Raw genomic sequence first — 23,497 nt, forward strand, 5'->3', positions numbered from 1 at the left:
TGGCATGTGGCCAAGATGTGGGCAATGGGCACCCAGGGGAGAGCAAAAGATGTGTGTTACTTCCAAAGCTGAGTCCCCACCAACGCCAGGGATGGGGAGTACTTTTTTTTTGAGAGGTTCTGAAATGATTTTAGGAAATAGAAGAGCCTGTAGTGATGCTTTTATATAAATGGAAGAGCATCACTACAGGTCTTAGAAACATTTTGGTGCTGAGGCCCAAACCCCAGGGTCTCATGCCAGGCAAGTGCTCGCTCTGCCTCTGAGGTAAATACCCAACTCCCTAAGATTTTTGTTTGGTTGAGTTTTTTTTTTTTTTCTTCCTTGTTTGGTGTTTTCTGTGGTTTTTTTTTTTTTTTTTGGTTTTATTTTGTTTTGTTTTGTTTAAGACTGTGTCTTTCTATGTATTTCAGGCTGATCTTGAACTCATTATGTAGCCCAGGCTGGCAATCCTTCTTCTGTAGTATCCACCAACGACCTCAAGCCTGCCACCCAGCCTCCGGAACCACAGGATCCTGCCCTCCTCCTCTGGACTCATGGTCCACCAGGCACCCCAGCCCCCACAAACTCGGCTCCACAGGACCCCAACCCCTTGAACCTGGCTCTGGGCCTGTGTCCCCCAACCCCCAGCCTCTGGCATTGGGGCTTAGGCACCCAAGTTCTCCAGCTGCGGCACCCAACTCTGGCCCCAGACACTGTCTGCCTGGACCCCAGTTCCCTGGTCCTGGCTACCCATCCCAACTCTCCGGCCCCCCTGCCAGGACTCTTGAATTCTGGGTCTCCCAGCCCCAGGGACCCTGGTCCCTCAAAACCAGCCCAGGTCACAGCTCCCCCTGGCTTACAGTCCCAGGGCCCCAGCATCCCAGACCCAGTGACCCAATGTCATGGTTTATGTCTGTGTCCCCCAGGCCTCATGAGTTTACGTTGTGTATTTGTGATTGGTTCATTGTATGAGGCTTGGATTGATGGTGTTAGCACTACACCCACTTAGGGGTGGAGCCAGGATGTAATGTAATGGCAGGAAGAAGGTGTGTCTTGCTCTTTGCCAGTTCCTGTTTGCTGTTTGCAGCCGCCATGAAAGGCAGCCCAGCCATGCCCGCCTGTGTTGGAGCCAACTGAGTGTGGACTGAAACCTCCAAAAACTGTAAGAAATAAACCTTTCCTTTCCTAGCTTTGGGCTTCAGGTATTTTGTCTCAGCGATGAGTAAAAAGTAACTAAGACACCCGGGATCCTGGTTCTGGCCAGAGTGCCCGGGTTCTGGCTAACATCTCAGCTTACCTGTGTACTGGAGTGTAAGCCCACACACCCTGGTGCCCTGGCCTCCAACACCGACACCAGGCCCTGGCACCCAAAACCCAACTCAGACCCCAGCCACCCCTCTGATCCCCCCATCAGGGCCCTTGGTCCCCCAACCCCTGGCCCTGACCCGAACTCCTTGGCCCCAGCCCCAGCACCCCAGCACTGGCTCCAGGGCCTGGCTCCCTACCCACCTGACCCTGGCCCCTTCCCGATCCTAGGCCCTGCCCCCACCCCTGACCCTAGCCCCGTTATGCAGATCCTGTCTCCAGGCTTCCAGCACCTGGACCTTGGCCTCTAGGCTCCCCAACTCAGGCCCCAGTCACCCTCAACTGATAACCCTAGGTTACCAGGAAGCCAGGCCCCCAGAATCCTAGGCTTCCAGAAGCCAGGCCCCCAGCCCCATCACCAGGCCCCTGGCCCTAAGCCTTGGCCCTGACCCTCTGGTCCCGACCCTGACCCTGGCCCTGGCCCCTAAACCTAGTCCCAACACACTGGCACCAAGGGCCCTGGTCTGAGTCTCTGTTCTCCGGGCACTGGCCCCACACTCTATCCGCAGTCCAACAGCCCCAGGGCCCCAGCTTCCATCCCTGGTCTCCCCAGGCCTCAGGCCTGGCCCCAGTCTCCCAGGGCCCTGGCCACTGGCCCAAGCCTGGTCCCAGTCCTGGCCCCAGCCCCAGCCATCCACCCACCAGGCACCAGGCCACCTAGCCCTGCACTGGGGCATCTGCTTCACCACATAGGCACCCGGGACCCATCCCCCTATCACCAGCCTCGGCCCCCCAAACCGGGTCCTGGCCATTGACCAATCCCCCCAACCAGGCACCCCAGCTTCCCAGGACCTGGCTCTCTAGACCTAGTCCCACCCGCAACTACTCCACGCGCCCACCCCCTTCCTCTCACCCCAGACTCCAGTCCCCCCCCCCCCATCCCCTGATCCCCCACGTCCCCCTACCAGGCTTACCAGTCCCTACATCCTGCCCCTGGGAGCGGGGTGGGTGGGGCGACCCTGAGAGGCGGGATAGGCACAAAGCCAAGCCGTGCACATGACTCAAAACCTGCCTAGAGGCAGCGCTGGGGGCGGAAATGTACTTCCTTGCGGAGCTAACTTCACATTCTCTATCCTGCCAGTGCCCGTGAACTCCTGGAGCACCAGCTGACTGCACCGTGAGGATTCTGCACTCAGCATCCACGAGCCAGACTACAGTGCCCGGTTCTGATGGGCAGGACATGGCTCTTCGACTTGTGTCTGCTTCAACTAGTGCAGGTGGGTGAGCACGGCTGGGGTTCGGGTGGGGAGTCCGGCAGGAGCCGCGGAGAGCCAGAGCGAAGCCTCTGGAAAATGCGCAGCGCCCGACCCCGAGCCCTGGGTGCCTCCCAGACCGGTCTCCGATCCGCGAGCGGGGTCACAGCGGAACCCCTGGCTCCCTCCGCACAGCCAGCAGCCCCGCCCGCCCCTCTCGGCCAAGCCTGGAGCGCCTGGCATGGATGAGCTGTGGCCAGAGCTCACTTGGCGGTGGCGGGGTCCCCTGAACAAACGCGACAGTGCCTGTGTCTTTGGGGCAGGCGTGAGGATGGCGTGCACAGGGCGCCCAACTGTAAGCCTACGTGGGACGGAACTTCCTGACAGATCCCGGGGCCAAGTCGGGACCACGTGGGAAATCCCAGAAATAAAGGAGGAGCAGGGCGAGAGGGCGCTGGCCTGTTTAGTTTCCGGGTCCTTCTAGTCTCCAGCAAATGCTTGAACAGGACACCCTCCCCCCATTCTGTCAAAAAGTGACAGAATGCATTTGAAAACCTGCAGGTGGAAGGTAAGGGGGAATTGACTCTGCACAGGAAACGGACCAAACAAACGTGAATCACAATTAACCGAAAATCTAAAGGGAATCTAAACCGAAAACCCGAGGGAACACAGCGCACACTGTCGTGGAGACAGGAGAGCCAGCTCTTGGGGTGTCCCCTCTCTCTATTTCTCCTACGCCTTCCGGGAACCCGGAGAACTTTTACCTACGCGGTCCTGAGACTTACTTGGGGCGTGTCCTGATATCCTGGAATGAACAAATCCTGCTTAATCCCAAGCCAGCCTTGCCAGACCCTGCTCCACCTTCCCCTAACAAAGGATGCCCTTAGCTAGCAAGAGCCTGGTTTGGGGAGAGAACACCCCAGTCCGCCCGGGAATTGGGGGGCTCGGGTGTGACCAGGGCCCGGAAGGGGGAGGCCAGCCAGAAGAGGGGGCGGAGTCAACTGCAGGACTGGCGCTGACAGGGCGGGGCCAAGGGGCTCATTAGCCTGGCTGGGGCTGGCCAAGAAAGCTGCCTAGGGATGATTGACTGGATTTAGGCCACTGTATTCTTCTAGATAACTTACAGTTTATGCCTTTATTTTCTAGGATACTCTATTTTTCAGATTTATTTTCTATAAGGAAAGTTTCTAATTGACTTCATGTTGTGTATTCTACAGCTATTTTCTCTGACATTTAACAAATTGTGTTAACATCCTAATATTTTGATGGTTTCACTGTAATTTGTGCCAAATTCATGTCAATAGTATATGAAACTTCTGCTCCAATACAGCTGCATCTCCACCTTTTCTTAATGATGTCTAAAATTTTGTCGTTATCCAACGCATACCTCTAATCTTAACCCAATTATTATTCTCATGTATTTGCCTTTGGAATCACACAAAATAAAACTAATTATGTCACCCCAAAGCATGAGAGTAACTTCTCTTACATGGCCTACATTCACTTCCCCAGATGCTTTTGGGCGGATGTGGAATTCCTGGCTGCCTTGTTTTCCTTTCAGCGTCTTGGACACCCTGACCCCCCGCCTTCTGGCCTCCGAGGCTGCTGATGAGAAAGCTGCTGAGATGTTACTGGGGAGCCCTGGGATGTGACAGGCACTCCTTTATGGCTGATTGCAGTATTCCCTTCATGTCCTCATCTTGGAAGAGACTGAACACTGAGCCAGCCTGTCAGGTTCTTTGAGCTCAGTCTTCCTGGAGGCCCTTAAACTTCCTGGATATCTGCGACACATCTTGCCTCAACTTCAGGATATTTTCTCTCATTACAGCAAATGATCACTGTGGCTGTTTTTATCTTTGCTGTCCTGAGAATCTCAGCGTGTACACTGATTTGATGGAAGCATCCTGCAGGTCTCTTAGGCTCGGTGCCCTTTTTCTCTTTAGCCATGTTTCTCTGTACTCCACAGAATTGTCGATTGCTTATTCCTATTTTCAGGCTCGCTGGGTTTTTCTTCTGTCCTCTGAAACCTGCCTAGTAAATTGCTCATTTCACATATTGTACTGTTCATCTCCAGGATGTCTCTTTGTCTTTCTTTTCATATTTCTTCTTGGGTTTGATATTTTCATTTGGTTCATATATCATGTCCCTGCAGACATTATATGTCTCACTTTGGCTTTCTGATCACAAGTATTGGAGCCTCTCTAGTAAGCCTGTGGTCTGCTGTCTTTTTCTTGAATGAGTTGTATCTTCCTGTTCCTTTCTATGCCTGTGATGTTGTTGTTACTCTTATTGTTCTTGGTGTTGTTGTTTAAAGCTGGACATCTGAATCTTGTACTACTTGAATTGGAGTCACTGCTTCATTCCTTTGATTTTTGTTTTGTTTATATTTTTCTTTTTGTCTCTTGGCCAGGTGTCTTTGTTTCAGGGATCAGCCTGCAGCATCAATTTATGTGCTTCTTGGATGGTTTCTGGGCCATCACTACCCCTGAGCATGCATGATAATTTCCAGAATCTTCTGTTTATGCACATGCATTTCAAGGTTGTAACCCTTGAGTACCTGGCCCCAGATGGAGAAAGGAAAATAACAGGGAAAGGAGCACAGGCCTGGATTCTTTATAACCCTCAGAATCGGCTGTAGCTGGTGACAGCTATCATAGCTACTCTTCTGCTGTATTTCTGCTCCTCCATGGTGAGAAGCAGCCATTGCTGATCACTAGATAGAGCATTAAATTGGGATGATAGTTTGAAACTTTAACAAATCGGCCACCTCAACTCTCAATTTTTCCTAGAGCACATACACATGACTGGCTGCCAGGAGGGAAGATAGGTACCTATTAATGTGTAAAGTGCCAAGCTAGACTAGAGTTCACTGGGATTTATTAACTCAGCCTTCTTGGGAAGCAGCAAGCAATAGAGCTCCTCACATGCATGGCTCAGAGAGCTCCTGTTCTTAATGATTATCTTGGGGAGAGTAGAGGAGAGCACTGCCTGCTGCTTCCTTGTTCACCACCGCTTCATAACATTGCTTCTAGACGAATCATTACCTGTAGGGGTAGGCTGCTAGTTAGACATTTCTTGTGATTTCAATCGGAAGATAATCACTATAACTGAGTCAATTTACAAACAGACCCTACAGTACTCTGGCCCGGAGTCCTGTAACAGTGATGAATACATGAATGCTGGCCACTGCTGCAAGATGTGCCCTTCAGGTGAGTCCTGGCATGTGGGTTTAGGTGGCTACTGGAGCAGAGCAGAGGCTGCACTAGATAGGGTGTGTGAGGAGCAGGGACTGCGCTCACCTGCTGGCTACTCTTTAGGACCCTAGACAGGTATCTCTTGTCCCATGTCAGGAGGACCCCTGGTGTGTACATCAGCCTCTGTGTATCTGTATGTATTGAGACGGCCTGGTGTGTCCAGCAATTCCAGCTGGGTTAGGGTCACCCCCCATGGTGAGCACTGAACCCCAAAGAGGGTGCAGGTAGGTTCACGGAGGTGAACTGGAGGGACAGCTTCACAGGGATGCCTCCAGAGGAGCTGGCCACTTAATCATGTCTAGGTGCCTGTTACTTCCAAATATCAGTTTGAACTTAAACTCTAAGGCGGCAGCATTGCTGTTGACTTATGAGAGGCCTGAGCCCCCAGGGATTGGGTAGAGCACAGTACAGCCCAGGATCCAGGTGGACCCCTGTGAGGACTCACCTCTGCCCAACCGCTTCCACAGGTCAGTATGTGGAGAAGCCCTGCATGAGACCCCACACCCAGGGAGTGTGTGTGAAGTGTGAGCTGGGGACATACACAGCATATGCCAACGGCCTGGAGTCTTGCCTCCTCTGCTCCACCTGCCGCGCTGGTGAGTTCCAGGGATTTGGCCATGACACCTGCACCCCTACACCCAGCAGTTCTCTTACTGGCAATGGGCTCTAAAGCAGGACTTGAAGCTGAGCTTCTGATATTTAGATGTTCTGCGTTTATCTTTGAAAACATAGAGAAAATAGAGAATAGCCATTCATCCAGCATTCGGAGGAAGCAGTTGCAAACTGATGGTGTAACAAAGCAGTGCGCGACTTTTCATTGGCCTAAAAACTGTTCCTTACGTATTGTCAGAGTGAGAACAATGTGAATACAGCCTTAATCCCAAAGGATTAAGGACATCAGACCCAAAGGAAAGCATTTCCTTGAGATTTTTGTCATTTCTTCTCACCGCAAATAGCCAGTTCAATCTAGAAGCTCAAAATACATGGTGAAACAAGAACAAGCTCCATTCCTAGGCAATGAGCAGTTCTGGATTAGGAAACTTGTCAAACATGTAGAAAAGCTGAAAGAATAGAAGCTGGTGGCTACCACAGAAATTTTTTAAACTAGAGTTTCACTGTACAGTTCAGAACGGTTTTAAACTGACTTTGTATGTAGCCTAAGCTGGCCTTGAACTCCCTGCAATCCTCCTGCTTCAGCCTCCCAGTTGCTGGGATTCCAGCTGTGCCTCACCACGCTTGGCTTCCCATAGATCTTCAGCTTGAGATTAAACAAGACCTCAGTGCACCTGCTTTTATAGAATAAGCTGTGTACAGGGGACACACTGTTTTCCCGTTTCTAGTAACTACACTGTCATGGGCATGGGTGAGGTCAGGGGCTCCACCTTGAACTGACCCCAGTGTTCCTTGCACTGCAGACCAAGAAGTGGTGCAAAAATGCTCCCCAACCAATGACCAGAAATGCGAGTGCAAACAGGGCTACTTCTGTGAGAACGCTGGATTTTCTGAAGTCTGCACACCATGTGATAAGTATGTGGACATGGGTTGGAGGGGGCATGACAGGGTGTTCTGCTTTACAGCTGACAATCAGCAGGGCTGTGGGGACCTCCAGCAGTCAGTTCAGTCTGCAGCAGCCCAGAGAGATGGCTCCCTCATGAGGCCAGAAGCTTCTCTGATATTTTCTCCCCAGAAGGCAGCCAAACCCATCACTGCCCAGGCGATTGCTATTTGCACACCTTCTTTTTACCTGAGTTCTTTATGCTGTGATTTTCTGATTGGCCTTTGGCTCTCTGATGTGTTCCTTGGCCCTTTCATGCCTCCACTTTCTCCACATCTCCATGACTCTCCTGCTCTCTGTCATGGCCACTAATTCCTCACGGTCCCTTCGGGTTTCCTTTATACTAATCAGCTTCCAGCTGTCAGGAGCAGAGTTCCTGTCCCCTCCTGGGTCTTGCTCTTCTTGGTTTTCTTTCTTTGTCAAAGGATGCTGGACTTGGCTTTGCAGCACTGTCTAATGGAAGGCCTTATTCTCCACGGGAGGTTCTCTGATGGGCTGGCAGTGTGGCCCCTGTAGCATTGGAGTCTTCACATCTGCCCACCAAGGTGCTGAGGAGCTACCCGGTGTCTCTCTCTGCCTGAGGAATGCTATTCTTTACACCCTGCAGTGGCCCAAGGGACCAGGACGCACCTGGCAACATCTCCAAGGCTGGTTTCTGTCAAAAGGAAGCAAAGCAACAGCCTGAGCAAGGGTTTAGGGTCTCTAAGGGGTGTTTGTCTTAGTGATTTCTCCAGTGTTTTCTACCGTGAGTCTGGAGTCAATGGTGTAAGACTCATTGCTGGGAGAGTTGGCACACCCAGAGGATGAGCAAGGCATAGCAAAGGAAGAAGAGCCAAGGAGGAAGGTCAGGCATGATTTGTAGAGAAATGGAAGACATTCACCGCACTGTGAAATGCGGAGTTTAAAGCTATGAAGGAAGTCAGCAAATAACAAGAGTCCCCTTCATTCAGGCTGAGCTAGTACTAATGTTTATCAGCATGAGCAACAGGCCTGCAGGGTGCAGTGATTACGAGGGAACCCTGAGACCCTGAGGCTCTGATAAATCAACAGGACAAATTCATTTTTGCTTCTGCGCATGGGCTACCAGTAAGGCAGCCATATTCATAGAAGAGGAAAATCGGTCAACTTTAGGGCATTAGTGAGAATCACACCAATGCCTTGTGAGGATTGTGATCAGGCTGGGACCAGCAGAAATGGGGGGGGGCGGCATTCATCTGTCTCCTACTAAGAGTGGGTTGGCAGGCACCAAGAGAGGCAGAACCTCCTTCTGCTAGTGATGAAAGGGACAAGCTCCAGGTGGACAGAACTGACTGAGGGAATCTCTCCAGGTGTCCTGATGGGACTGCAGTCCTCCAAGAATGCAATGCCACATCAAACACAGTCTGCGGAGCGGCTCATTCAGGTAAGAGGGTTACTCTTTTATTTTTAACCTGAGTATTTTATACTGAGGTAAAGTTTACATGAGATGAAATTAATCAATTTCTGCTCTTCTTTGTTAGTTCACATTGGTAACATGGATTATTAGGTTTCATATTTATAGATGTGTGTATATGTTTAATATAGTGTGATCATTTCCCCCCTTATCGCACCCTCCTAAAGTCAGTCCTTTAAAAGGTAATGTGTTAAGCTCACTTGACATCACCTTCCTCTTCTACTTCCAAAACATGCCCATCTCCCCAAAATAGAGTCCCCACCCCTCTTCAGCTGTGATGCCACAGCCCCTGAGCCTCTGATAACTACTCCTCAGCTTTCTATCTTAATGGGTGAGGCTGTTCTGGGCATTGTGTGTCAGTGGCCTCAGAACCTTTGTGACCTTTTGCAGTTGACTATATTCACTGAGCATCATGTTTTTAAGGTTCACCCAGGGTGTGGTGTGAATCACACATGGTGTGTTTTCATTTATTATGGCTGAATAGTCAAATACACACTGCATTTTATTTAAATTTTTTACATTAATTTCCTATTTTTAAATTGCTCTCTAAGACATTCACATGCAAAAGAATGAAGTTATACCCTTATTTCAGAACATGAACCAAGTTCATTCAAGACGAACTAAAACCCTAGGATCTAAAAGCACCTCATAAATCTGCCAATTCATAAACCTTGGGAAGCACCTTCATGACACTGGATTGGGCAATGATTTCTGATATGATAACAAGAAGGAAAAACAGACATAGAAGATTACAGTCATCTTCAAAGCTTCTGTGCTTCAGAATGTGTACAGAGTGAAAGATAGCACTGATGAGGAAAAAATGTTTGCAGCTCACAAATCTAATGAAAGTCTATGGCCATAGGATGAAAAGAACTTCCTCAGCTCAACAGTACTGACATAAAACAAGCCGAGGAGTAAAGATGGGAAAGGGACCTTTATCCACTGCTCTCCCAAGAACCATACAAATGGCTCACAAGCAACGCAAAGGCACTCAGTGTCACTGGTCCTTCAGCAAATGCAAGTCAAAAGCACAGTGAGATTCTCCTTCTTCCCTTCCAGGGCAGCCGTAACTGTTAGAAGGACTTAGAGAAAGTGGAGGCACATGGATCCCTGGTGGGAATGCACAATAGTGTAGTTACTGTGGAAAGCAGTACGGGTGCTCCTTAGAACACTAAAGATAGCATTGACCTGTGCCCCAAGATTGCATTCTGGATGTATCTCCCAGAAAGCTAATAGTGGGATCTGAGGGGTGTTTGCACACTGTGTTCACAGCATCTAGAGCAGTGGGGAGAATCTGCCTGTGTCTGTCACTGACCCAGGCCCAGCTGTCCTAGTGCAGTAACCATGACTTGGGCTTCAGTCCCAGGACAATGGGGATGTGTCCATCACCTGAGGCTTGGCCTGATTTTGCCCCTCCACCTTGCTGAGGTGCCACGTGATGCCTGCAAGGCATCTGATGTCCCAGAGGCACTGGCCTGGCTTGGGGCTGGTGGCACACCATTCCCTCACACAGCCCTGAGACTTTCAAGGCTGTGTGTGGCATCCCCCACCGTGAGACCATTGTGGAGGGACACAGTTCATGCCCTCAGGGGTGGGAGCTTTATACCCTCCCCTCCCTCCCAGGCGTGGCCTGTCCTCTAGGCCTCTTCCCTTGGGCCTACATGTCTAACATTTGAGGAGTGGCAATGCTGCTTTGTTTTTATCATAGGACTGCTGGGGAAAATGCCAATTCCTGCCCTTAACAAGATGTTTTTTGTTTTTCCCACTTTTTAGAGCTCTCCAACCAGCAATCAGAATTTACATTCCTGGTACCAATTATTGTAATCTCACTAGTCTTCATGGTAGCGCTCCTGGTATGGCATTTTCGAAATAAATTTGCATCCTGGATATGTCGCATGTCTAACAGCATAGGAGGAAGAGGTGGCACCCTGGTGTCAGGTAGGTCCAGTGTGGCATGATTCTCACTGGGGCGGGCTCCTTCCTCTCAGGCATATCTGCACATGTGTACTTAGGAAAAGGTCTTTCTCTGTTAGGGAAAAAACTGAAGGGAACCAAGGGCACAAAGCTACAGGGACCACAGTGCTCAGTATCTGAAGCTGAGGTAGAGCCCGCTGTGTCACTGAAGTTTCAGATCTACTAGGGTCAATGTCAGAGGCAGAACTAGGTTGCTGCAGGTTCCATCTGGCCTTGCTTTGTGGGAAAGCAAATGGGTGGAGACTGTGGATGACCCCTGGGTGCTGTGGGTGTAAAGAGCCACAGGCCTCTTGGAAGCTTCCAGAAATCCTTGAGAAGATAACTGAAAGACAGAGAGGTGTTACGGTTCATCCCAGCAAATTCCTTGCGGTTTGTCCATACACGTCCTTGACCTTTAGCAGGATGCCATGGGCCAAGGCCAGAGGACCTCAGGGTAGAAGGGGCAGCAGCCACTAACCACAAGCTTCTCTCTGTCTTTGCAGGAAACGCTAATGGGTGTGATGACACGGTGAGTGCAGGCCTGGAGTGTGGCTGAAATTCTGAAGCTATGAGAGGACACAGGGCACAGGACAGGCCCAGGGATTGACCCTTCCAGGAACAGGCCTGCCTGTGGCCTGTGAGTGAGGTCAGGGGTGGCAGGAGCCTTCCTCGGAAGCTGCCTGAGGTTTGCATGTCTGAGCTTTAGACACTTAATTGTCCTCAGGGCCTGATGGCAGCCAAAGATCCTGAGCTAGCCTCTTAGCTTTTCAAAGTTTTGCTTGGGCAAACTGAGGCACTAGAAAGCTGAGGATATGCACGTGGGAAGCTGGGGTTTAATCCATATAGGAAGCTGGATGTAGATCATTTTATTTGTATAAGAATACTCATCTGGTCTGTCTCAGTGAAGGAAAATTTATACTTTCCCTTGTGGCCTCCTTTTGTATACTGGCTCTAGATACTGGGTGGAGAGGGAGAGTTCACCAGTCACTGGGTCAAGATCCCAGCCACCTGGAATGGTATGCATCACATTACACACAGAGCTCTGCAGCTGCACAAAATAATCTTGCATGGCATTGCTGGGCTATTTAAATTGATGATGGCACACTCAGAGTTTCATAATATCACATGAACCCCCACCTGGCATCTCAGCGTGTGTCTCCATTGATGTCAGTATCTTCTGTGCCCTTTGTGGGATCAGCTCAGTGTACTTTTGCATGATTTTTCAGAAGTGATATCAGCAATCTTACTCTTCCTTGAGGGTAAATTCCATGTTTTCCTCTGCTGCCACATCAGAAAGGTAACAGGTCCTCTGGGGGAAGTCAGACCAGACTTCTCTTTAGAGTCTTTCTCTCTTTTTTTTAATGTTGTGATTTATTGGTACATATAAGTGATTCAGAATGATGGTTGGCTTTGGTGTATTGGGTGTGCATATACCTTACTCTGATCATTTTCTTCCCCTCAGCTCCCTCTCCTTTCCTTCACCTGCTTCCTCTGCTGCTTTCCTTCCCACTAATTGTGCGCTTCCTAGTTTTCTGTCAAGACCTTTTCTAAATCCTCGTCTCTGTTCTAGCACTGGGTGCACACACTCCTGGTGGACAGTGTGTGTATGGGGTGTGCACTGGCTTCTCTTTCAGGCTCTATGCTCTTTATTTCCCCTTCTGGTTTTGTCCTGGTAAAACTTGTAACAGTGCTTTGGGGCTCTGCCTGCTGTTAGTGTCTGTACACGGTGGTGGTTTTTTTGTCTCTTACCACGAGTTCCCATCAGTCAGGCTGAGGCTTCTTGAGGTGGAATTAAGGTTGCAGGTAAAACTGGCTCAGCAGTGTGTGACTGCTGTGGCCTGCGACCCCAGCTGCGGTGGCTTAAAGAACACAAATGTGTTCTCTTCCAGAGGGGACAGTCAGCGGCTGAGAGTTCTGTCACTGAGGTAGGTGATGAGTGCAGCAGCGACCCCGCAAGTACTTCTCACACATCACCTGGTGAAGAGGGAAGCTGCATGTTACCTCAGAATTTTGAGAGTTCCATCCCAGGTGATCCCTCTCCGTATGTGGTGACGCCAGACACAATGCCAGAAGCATGTGGCTCAGCATGTCCAGGAAGCGGAAGAGAAGACGAGAGGACTGAGTCCCAGAATCTCCTAGGATGTATTTCTAGTAACCTGGAGGCCTCTCACCAGGCCCCGCCTCTCAGGGATTCCAGTATCTCCTGGAGTGCCAGGCCAAGCGTCAACAGTTTAACTCCAAGCGCTGTAGATGCCAACCATAAAATCTGCTCTCATGGGTAGCCTGGACAAGACATAAGGGGCAAGAGGGTGGTCCGTGCTTATGGCTTGTCCCCTCCTTGCTGCCCTCTGCCTGCCCTGCTTTGTCCTGGAGTGTTTATGCCATGTGATATCACACACACTGTGACCCCAAGCATCAGGCTCTGAACAAACCAAACACAGGATGCACCAACACCAAGGAGCTTAAGGAGTCAGTTTATTACTCAGGTGGACTTCTGAGCAGGATCTCTCCTGAAGAACCAGAGCCCTGCCCTGCCCATTTATTTTCCCCTAAATCCTAAGGGATTTTAAAGGGAAAGTAAATGGTTGGGGGATGACAAAGGCAAATTTAGTGCATATGGCTTAAGCGTTTGATGACACCATGGATTATGAAGAGGAAGAAATGTTCTGTTATGTTGTAAGTTACATCACAAAGCTGTTAGTGCCAGTTATACAAAGGTAGTAAAGAGGGGTTCATCAGAGGACCATTTGAAGTTCCATTACGGTTAGACAGAGTTACACAGGAAAGGAATGTTGTGTTTGCAGGTGTGTCTGGACACATCCACTTGTTTTCATAGGAATTCTGGAGGTTTTTTAAAATGTTAACTTTCCCTTTCAGACTCTAGGGACGTATCAGTCTGCCCTCAAGATCCCCCAAAGTCTTCATACTTGTTCCAGACTTATTCAAAATCCAATTCCAAAGGCTCCTAGACGATTCAAGGTCCTGTCTGCCCATACACCTTCTGTTGTACTCCAAGAATTAAATAGCTTCGTTATATGTGTATTATAGCAAACCTGTAAAGTGGCTTACTAAATATGTTTGTTTTATCCTTTTTCCCTAATTGATATGTTAAGTGACCTAATTGATATGTTGAGCAACAGTCTCCTCTGTAAAGAATTGCAAGAATCTCACCTAATTGATATGTTAACCATTGTTGCCCTCTACAAACTACAGAAGCTGTGCTAAAACAAGCTAACAAGGGTTGTTAATCACTGCTAGGTGCCTCTATTCTCCGCTAAAGAGCTAAAGAAGACTAGAATGACAATTAATTTACATTTATTTAAAGTAACCTGCTTGTGTGCAGAGAGATTTGCTTATGAGTTTAACCCTTTACCCTGACCTTGACACATAACCGCCGCCGTTTTCTGTTCTGTATGGTGCCTTATTGCCTCCCTTTCCCCTCACCTATCTATCTAGGCCATAAAGAATTTGGGTTTCTGGTGACCTCCCCCCTGACCCAGTGATGATCTGTCATAAAATGAGCCTGCCCCAAAGTTTAAGAACTGTTTAGCTTCAAAGAAATTACTGGGTAATACTATGGCCCAAAACCCTTAACGGTGCTTTCCTTTTGTTCTGTATGTATCAAATGAGTTAGATATCAGATCTTTGTAAAACTTAAGTTCCAGCATCTCACAACTCATGACCCCTTCGCACTCCCTAGCGAAGACGAGCTGTCCTGGGATAATTAACTTCCCCACTTTCTTCTCCAAACATTGCTGCAGATGTGCCACTCTGAGATATGTCAGTCTGTAGGATGGGAGTAATTTGAGAAACACCAGGAACTCCCGAGATTGTCAGAGCTAAGTGGACAGCAATACAGTTTCCAGACTCGGGTCAACAAATTTGATGGCTCTGCAGGTTTCTTTGTTTCTCCCCCCACCTTTTCCTCCAGCCTCTTTTTAAAGTCCTCCCTTCAGTCTCGGGGGACAGTCTCCAAATTGGCTCCCGGAGACTGGTCACCAGGCCTGGAAATAAAGCCTTTGCCACCTAAATTTTTGGTCTCTTGCCTCCTTGGATTTTATACCGGGGCCCAAGTTATAACACCTTCCAAATGCATGAACCATATCTGGCAGTTAGAAAACTGTCAGTAATTTCCACTCAGAGTTGAGCCGTTTTCTTCTTGAAGACGGATCATTTTTTAAAAATTTTATTTAAGGAGAAAAAGGAAAAAAAAAAGCAGAAAAAGAGTACAAGTTATACAGAATTTCAGAAAAAAAAATAAACAGGAAATCACTAGTTAATGGATTACATATTGTCATCTTAGACATGTTTGTTCAAGTTACAAAATTAAAGCTTATATAGTGGACATTCAAACAGTGAGACCAAACAGTTCTGTTCAATGATCCAACAAAACTCAGTAATATCATTGTCTATCTTATACACTTAAATATACATGCAGTTATATCGTTTAGAGCACTTTCTTTTCCTCTCTTTTGTACAATGACTATTACACATTTTGGGTTTTATTGCTCCCACAGTTCTTATTACTTTTATTGGAAGAGAGTAAAACCAAATGTGACATGACAGAACAGAGTCGGTCAACTCAAAAGGGTGGACATAATAGATAATGTAAAAACATAATACAAGGTGATCAACAATGGTTACCATAATGCTTCCCACTATCTCTAATAGAGTTGCCTGTATCATCAGTTATAATAAAATTGAACAAAACAGTAAAGAACGAAACCAACAAAACCAAAACATTGGAGACATTACAGGTCTTCAAAAGTAGATAATAGTGAACCAGAATGGGCATCATAATGAATCACAGTATCTCTACTGCTGTTGCCTAAACTTTTGAACCTGGTACTATCAAGCAAAACAGAGTAGAGGAACATCAGTCAAAACAAGATGGTGAGAGCAATACAGGGCTTCAAATCAAGTTAATAGTAAATCAAAGTGGGTTACTATAATATATCCTACTTTTTAAAAATTTATTTTCCCCTTAAAAGGATAAAAATAAAAAAGTAATAAAATGGAGATTGAGATAAAAGAGGGCATAACAACAAAACAGTGCAGATCAAAACATAACCATTTAAGCAAAATTGTGTTTCACTACAAGATAATCCTGACATAAAAGTAGTTACCATAATTGTCTCTTTCCTAGAAATCTTTGAGTATAACTTTGTATACTGTAGCATCAAATATATCAAAACAATGTAAAACCATTCAAGAGAATGACAGTACTACAGGGTATTTAGAATCAACTAACAGAAAATGAACAATGGTTTCTGTATAATCTCCTTGTCTATAAAAGTTTTTGTTTATACTATCACATATAATAAAATCCAATAAGATACAACATGTTAAGAACAATGGAGACAGAAGAACAAAAGCTTGATGAGACTTCAAAACAAGATGATACTAAATCAGCATTACTTACTATGATGTCGTTTTCTCCAAAATAGCTGTTCCTATCATCCAATCTTCTCTGCCTCATTTCTGTTGAGCTCTTTTTCTGTCATTATTTGTCGGTTTGTCTTCTTCATTTTGTTTTCTGCTCCATTCATTGTGACCTCTCTGCCACTATTTCTGGATTCTTCATATTTTTCTTTTTTAGAATATCCTGCAGTATTCACTGTAGAGTTGGAATTGGTAGTTACATATTCCCCTAGTTCATCTTTATCCTGGAATCACCTTGTTTTTCCATCAATTTCCAGGGATGTGGAGGATATATCATTCTTGGCTGCAGGTTATTATCTTTCAAAGCTTGAATTATTTCGCCCCACGCTCTTCATGATTTGATGGTTTGTGCCGAAAAGTCTGCTGTAATTCTGATGGGTGTTCCCTTGTAAGTGATCTGTTTCTTGTCTCTGATGGCTTTTAATATTCTGTTCTTATATTGGATTTCTGTTCTTATATTTGATTATTATATGCCTGAGTGTAGCTCTGTTTGGGTTGTAGGTGGCTGGGGTCCTAAATGCTTCATACATCTGAGTATCTTACCTTTTGCTAAATTAGGAAAATTCTCCTGGATTATTTCTGTGAGTAGCTTTTGTAGTTCATTTGTTTGTGTCCCTACCTCTTCTTTTATGTTCTTAATTCTTAAGTTATAGATCCTCTTATCATCGTCTAGTCTTTGTATTATTGCTGTTTGTTCAGTTGTTATTTTTAAGAAGTTTTTCATTTCATGCTCCCATATTACAAATCTGGCCTCCAGTTCAGATAATCTATCCTTTGTTTCTTTCAAGCTGTTATGCCAGCTTTCGATAGAGGTTTTAGTTTCCTGGTAATCTCTTTAAACCTGCTTCACATATTCTATGCTTTCTCTATTTTCTCCATCAAACAATTTTCCCCTCTTTTTCTGTTCTTCCATTCCACCATCTGTTTTTTCTTGGGTGGTGCTTAGCATTTCTCTAACAATTCTGCTTATGTCTAGCTTCAGGTCATTAATAACTTCATTCCTGAACTCGTCTATGAGGCTCTGGAGATAGCGCTTTATGTCTATTGGTGCTGTGTCTGCTATTTCCTGTTTCTCACGACTGGGGGCTGAGGGGCCTTTCTTGTTGCTCCCTCTTCCCATATTCTTTGTTCCTTATATATGCAAGTGTATATAGGAGGCCCAGCTTCCTTCCCTGTTGGCCACAGTCTGATTGAATTGCGCCAGCTAGGTGTTCCCGCCCACCGCAGCACACCAGGGAGTTATGGACTGGGCAGCCTATGCAGAGCCCACCCCTCCAGGTCCTGGGACCTGGGTTGTGCTAGCCTACTGAGTCTCAGCCAGCAGCATCACGTAAGCTAGGCACTGCTCATCAATCCCGCTTGAGAGGGGGATATGTGACTGAAGTCAATATAGCGCCCTGTTCCTGCAAGTCTGCCCAGTCCCAGAATGTCCTCTGTTGGAGCCTCCTAGACTGTGGAAGAGTCCCAGTGTCCTCTCACTCACCGCGGTTGATGCATGGCTCCCTGGCCCATCCCGCTCTCAACTCCATTCACCGATTCCCGCTCTCAGGGCTTTTGCACATCTCTCTCCCTGCTGAGCCGATGTAGATGCAGCAGCGGTGGCAGGAAACCCAAATCACAGCTTCCAATGGCACGGGCTCCAGCTTCCACGCTGAGGCTTTATCTGTTCATTTTATAGCACCAGGATTGCATTCCCAGATGGTTTCTCTCAGCCCAGTTTGTTCTTGGGTCAGCAGGGCATATCTCCTCTTGTTTAGGATTCCTCACTCCGCACCATTCCTGGATTCTAAGATGGGTCTTTCAGAGAGCCTCCGTAGCTGCTGCTATCTGTCTGCCATGTTCTCCCAGAAGTGAGATGGATCATTTTTATGTGTCCCTTTTTCTTACAAATTCAACAAATCTTTAGTAAACTAGTGATTTTTATGTTATTGTGTTTTGTATATGGCAAGAATTTAAAAATGAAAAGCCCATAATATTTGTCAATTTTTTCCACATATGTAAGTGTGAGCCTAAGATTTGTGAGGCCCTGGGCTCCCCCTGCCCAACACCCCATTTGGGTCATTTGCTGTCTTGTGTACAACCAGTGCCTTAGCTGTCACATGGTGCCTGTACAAATTTTGGGATTAAGAAGGATGGGAGGGTCTGAGCTTACTCTACTTAACAACCCTTGTGTAACAGCTACCACCTATGGTCCCCCAAAACCACATCAGTTCCTTAAGAAAGTGGAGCCTCCATGAACTAATTCCTGCCCTCTAGGCCACACTTCCATTTTTGTTTACTTTGTTTTTAATTTTTATTTTTACTGGCACATGTTTACAGCACACAGTGATAACATTCCTTGTGAGTACTTGCTGCATGCACATAACACATCTGTAATTTTTTATTGGCATCTCTGTTCTGTCTCCCCTTCTCTTTTGCCTCATACTTCCCTGTCTTTCATTATCTGATCTTTTTGGTTTTAATTACTTATGCTTTTACACAGTATTTATGTTTGAGTGTCTTATTTATTTCCCCTAACATTTGTGTCCCGGTACATCCATTTTCACAATCACTCAGGTTAATCCTTGTTGATGCCAGAGTGGTACTCTATTGTGTATACATGTGGATAAGTAACACATTTTCCTCAGCCATTCATCTGCTGACGGATATATGGGCCCCTTCCAAGACTTAGCTGTGATGAGTTGCACTGTTATAAACATGAGTATGCATGTACCACTGTAATATGATGTTCTTAACTTTCAGGAAGAGACCTCCACAGGGCAGAGCTAGGTTGAATGGAATTCCTAATTTCAATGTTTTGATAAATCTCCATGCTGATTTCCATAGCTACGCTAATTTACATCCCCACAACAACATAGAAGGGTCCCTTTTCTGTAGGGAGCAGCGTGACCACCCTGCTGCTGTCTCCCCGCCTCTCCTCATATGGGCACATAATGCGCTTACATTAACCATAATCCTCTCCTACTCACGTCATATACATGGACATGACAATGACCCATCAGAGATCACCCCATAGCCTCTTCCTGTCCCACCGGTCTGCCCCCTGCCCTATAAAAGCCGCGACCATTTTGTCAATAAATGAGGCTTGATCGAACTTCCTTGACTTGTCTGTCTCTCTGTCTCCTACCCTGCATCTTTCAATCCCCGTTCCTTCCCCAGGAAACTGCCCTACAGATTCGGATTGACCTGTGGGCCGGGTCACTTTTCCCCATCAGCCTCCTCAGTGTATGCTGTGATTTGAACACAGGGCACTTGCCTCAGCTGCATCCTCAACCTTTCTTTCTCCTTTGTTTTGATACTGGGTCTCATTGAGTGGTTATGTTGCCCACACTGGGCTTGAACATGCAGCCTTCCTATCTCAGCCCATGGGAGTAGTGGGAATACAGGCCAGCTCCCTGACATTCCATTTATGCCTCACCTCTTGAAAGTTCTCCACATCTTCATCTTACCATGGTTGAGGCCAAGCTTCCAGCACAGGATCCCATGAGGTGCACACTCAGACTCTCTAAACAACACCAACCCAAATGTTTTCAGATTCATGTCATCTATGATAATTGTAGCTAAATACCAAGTGTAATTCAGGTCCTTGGCTTAACTAAAGCTTGCATGTCTTCAAGAGAAATACAACTCTTTCATCTGGGTTAATAGATTGAAAACCCAGAAATATATCTTCTCCAACCAAGATTTACAGAAATATTGTCATGGGTAAAACAGTCAATAGGAGCCAGGAACTTAGGAGAAGAAAGGAAATTTTATGGATGCTAGCAGACCCCAGAGAAGTGGTCTTCAAAGTTTGAGGTCCTGATTATAGAGTTTGTCATTTTTATAGGATGGCAAACAGAAGTCACAAGATAAACTTTTGCTGAAGGTTGTGATGCAGTGGGTATCTCGTTTTGAGCAAAGTTGTATGTAGCAAAGTTGTTTTTAGCACATTCACAGAAGTTTCAGTTTGTTGACAAATCCCATCATTGGGCAGACTTCATTTGCAGAGAACAGAATGACTGCACCTTTATTGAACAAAATCTTGGTAGCGAGGTCAAGATCGGTGCTTCCATATAATTTCAGAGCTAGAAGGGTGGCTCAGTGGTTGAGTACTTGCCTAGCATATACCAATCACTGGGTCTCACCCCTAGTACCACACACACACACATAATAATAAGTACAATTTTTCCCTCTTGTTTAGTGAAAAAAATTGATATGTGTCATACTATAAAAGTATGGTTCAACACTAAAATGCAGCACAGAAAGAAATGGATTTATGTCAAAAAATACAATACGATAATTTTAAATATAGCCATGTTTATCTCAAGTGTTTTCTTTATGTTAGTTTTTTGATGCACTCCTGAATTAATTTGAGAAAATAAGGCTTAAATGAATTTGATTAGCTTTTTATGAAGTTTCATAAAAAGTTTAAACTATAACTTTAAAAAATTTTTTTTTCTTTTCTTTCTTTCCGGTACTGGGGATCGAACTCATGACCATGCCCTTGCAAGGCAGGCACTTATGCTGCTGAGCTATATCCCCAGCCCCCAAATTATAACTTTTTAATGAAATAAATTAAAAAGATGTGTTTACTCCAAATGCTTTTGGGGGGGTCTTCATTTCTATTCAACAGTTAGAAGGCCATATTGATTAGGAGAAACAAGCTCTCAAACTACAGGATATCTGGTATGAGTTCGTGTTCTCTAAAATCAAAGAATGAATTTTAGGAACAACAGGGCTTAAGAGCAGAAAGAACGTTCTGTCTGACAGACAGAAAGGATCCCCAGTGGGCCCCTAAGGACCCTGTCTTTTCTACGGATTTTATACAGACAAACCTCAAGGGAAAAAAAAATTAAAATTAAAATTAAAATTAAAAAAAAAAAAAAGAAAAGAAAAACCGCAAGGCAAGACAGGTCCAAGATGGGGAAAATATGGGAACTAGCAAGGTGGGCATGAGGTGGGACAGAACATTGGCCAACCAATAAGAGGAGGTGTATAATGGTTCAGGTAAAATGGATTAAATCTGGACCAATGGGGCAGCCAGTCATAGCAATTGAGCATGAATACAGGGCAGGGCCTTTGGCAGTAGGGGGCTGTGTTAGTGACTCTTGGCTTCCCAGGGTGATAGAGACTTATTTAGAATATCAGTCCTTAGGATGTGGGTGTCTTTGTTTGATATTTTGTCTTGAGGTTTGGCCCATAGCTGGAGGTGTCTGTCTCTGGTCTTCTGGGCTGGTTCCTACCAGGCCCCAGCCCTGTCTGAATGCCTACAATATTTTTATCTGACTCAGTTGCCTGCCACAATGTGAAACTTGTATTATACTTCCATGTGCTTCTTTCCTATTTGTGACTTATCACTTGTCTGTCTTTTGGCTATGATCAGGGTACTACCTGTTCTTTTAATTTGTGATCAAATACTCTGACCCAGGCAGAAAACGTGGTAGGGGACAGACAATGAAATGGATCAACATAGGAATCTTGATTTGGGGGCTAATGACATCCCCACAGAAAATGGAATTGAATATTGTGATGAATTCAACTGTGCCCCCCCAAAGAAATGGAGTCTGGTGCCCTGGCATCTGTCCTTTGAGCAGACTTGGAAATGAGTCAAGTTACAGTGAATTCTTCAGATGTGGGCTCTAATCCCACACAGCCGTTTTCTTAGGAAAGTGGGAGGCTGGGCAAAACACAGGGAGGCACAGGAACTGATGATGTCTGTGGATAGACAGGGGTCCTCTGAAGGGAGGAGAACCCTACGACTTACATACACAGGAATCACAGGCTCTAGCCTCTAGAGGGGCTGCTCCAGCCAAGCAGTTTGTGCCACTGTGGTAAGGCTGCTGCCAGGAAACCAATACAAAACTTGTGGCAAAATATTAGGAATAAGTCCAGCAGGCCAGGAAGGTGAACAGCAAACCACAGATTCCCTGCCTGGCCGCGCCCCTCCTGCTGCCCACCACGCAGCCTGGATAATATTTCCCAGAGGACTCCCCCCTTGCCTCCTCTGTGACTAGCACCTGGGCAGTGCACTCCCAGTCCCAACTCAGGCCATGGGCTCCCTGAGCTGCCACAAGCGCCACTCTGCCCAACTTCCTGCTTGCACAGCAGCAGAAGCTTGGCTGTGAGCCAGAATGGGGGGGCCCGAGATGGTGGTAGCTGTGCTGCTCCTGGTCCTCCTGCTTGTGCTTCTGGGGCCCTGGGTGGGCCGAGAGTACAGCTGCACCCACCTTCCCCAAAGACATTCTGGAGACCTACCTGATAGAACTGGAAAGAAATATGAAATATAAATGACCTTTATTTTAAGAATGTGGGGAGAGACCCCCGACCCTCTGGGGTCCAGCATAGTCCCCAGGGGCTGGCATTCTCTGTAGGGCCTGGCAATCTTTCCTTGAGGTTGACAATCTCTCTGTTGGACACATGGAGTGGGGGCATACATGTAGCTTAGGTTTGGGGTGGAGCCTAAGGGGCATTAGGGATACACAGGTAACCCACTGGTATTCATTTTATACCAGAGTCAAATTCTTAGGGGTGGGGAAGAAAGAGCCACAGGTAAATTCCACAGGGTGGGGAAGATGGAGCCCCTTGGTTCCGCCTCCAAGGCTTTACTGGCTACAGTGTCAGGCCTAGGGCAAGATTCTTTCATTCCCATCTTATCGTTATTAGGAAAAAGGGCCAGGGATTTCTTTCTTTTACTGCTTCCTCCTAGAAGGGAGCACTGTACGGGGTTTAGGAGTGTTGATGGGATGATGATTGATGCCCATGTAGAAGCTGGTGCCAGGTGATTTAGCCAGGACAAATTTATCACTGATTAATGCATGTATGTTAGACTGGGAAAACAAAGAGATAAAATATTATGAGGCATGGCACTGTCATATTTAAGGACCCAGTTGAGGTAAAAGGAAAGGTGCCACAGTAAGGTAGAATTCTGAAAAATAAATGTGGGGTTAGGAGGAGTGAAGTTATGAGAGGTGATTACTCCCTCATCTGCTCAATTTTACTGTTTTCCTTTATTTCTGTATTTGGTAACCTGAGCAATTATTTTGAGTATAACAATACGTAATATAATACCCATTGTTAAATTCCTATCATTTTGTTTTAAAAATGGATGTAATTATTGTTGAGTGCTGTCATTGTTTTTTCTTTCTTTTTGTTGCTATTGGTTTTTTTTTGGTTCTTCACTTTTTGTTTTTTGTTTTCTTTTATTTCTGCCTCCCTCTTATTTGTTTGGTATTAAGGACTAAACTCAAAACCTTGCACGTGCCAGGCAGGTGCTATGCAACTGAGCTCTATCCTAGGCCCTGTTTTTTCTCCTTAAAATTAAAAAATGACTCACCCCTCAAAC

General features: G+C 46.4%; 1 protein-coding gene across 4 annotated transcripts; it reads left to right on the forward strand.

Moving 5' to 3' along the window:
- Positions 1 to 1,020: 1,020 nt before the first annotated feature.
- LOC101788557 (tumor necrosis factor receptor superfamily member 10A-like) lies at positions 1,021 to 14,762 on the forward strand. 4 transcript variants are annotated; one of them, XM_005003091.3, is made up of 9 exons: positions 1,021 to 1,141; positions 2,426 to 2,561; positions 5,665 to 5,746; positions 6,259 to 6,387; positions 7,207 to 7,318; positions 8,675 to 8,748; positions 10,552 to 10,716; positions 11,235 to 11,260; positions 12,621 to 14,762. In XM_005003091.3, the coding sequence occupies exons 2-9, from the start codon at positions 2,514 to 2,516 to the stop codon at positions 13,011 to 13,013; spliced, it is 1,029 nt and encodes a 342-aa protein (XP_005003148.1). In that variant the 5' UTR covers positions 1,021 to 1,141; positions 2,426 to 2,513; the 3' UTR covers positions 13,014 to 14,762. The 4 variants fall into 4 exon arrangements, with proteins under 4 accessions (XP_005003148.1, XP_063083779.1, XP_063083781.1 ...); XM_063227710.1 differs by lacking the exon at positions 1,021 to 1,141 and adding an exon at positions 2,861 to 3,105 and having other exon boundaries at positions 2,374 to 2,561; XM_063227709.1 differs by lacking the exon at positions 1,021 to 1,141 and having other exon boundaries at positions 2,366 to 2,561.
- Positions 14,763 to 23,497: the final 8,735 nt, after the last annotated feature.

Source organism: Cavia porcellus, unplaced genomic scaffold (assembly GCF_034190915.1).
Source record: "Cavia porcellus strain 051 isolate PalLab524CR breed Dunkin Hartley unplaced genomic scaffold, mCavPor4.1 scaffold_17, whole genome shotgun sequence".
Classification (NCBI taxonomy): domain Eukaryota; kingdom Metazoa; phylum Chordata; class Mammalia; order Rodentia; family Caviidae; genus Cavia; species Cavia porcellus.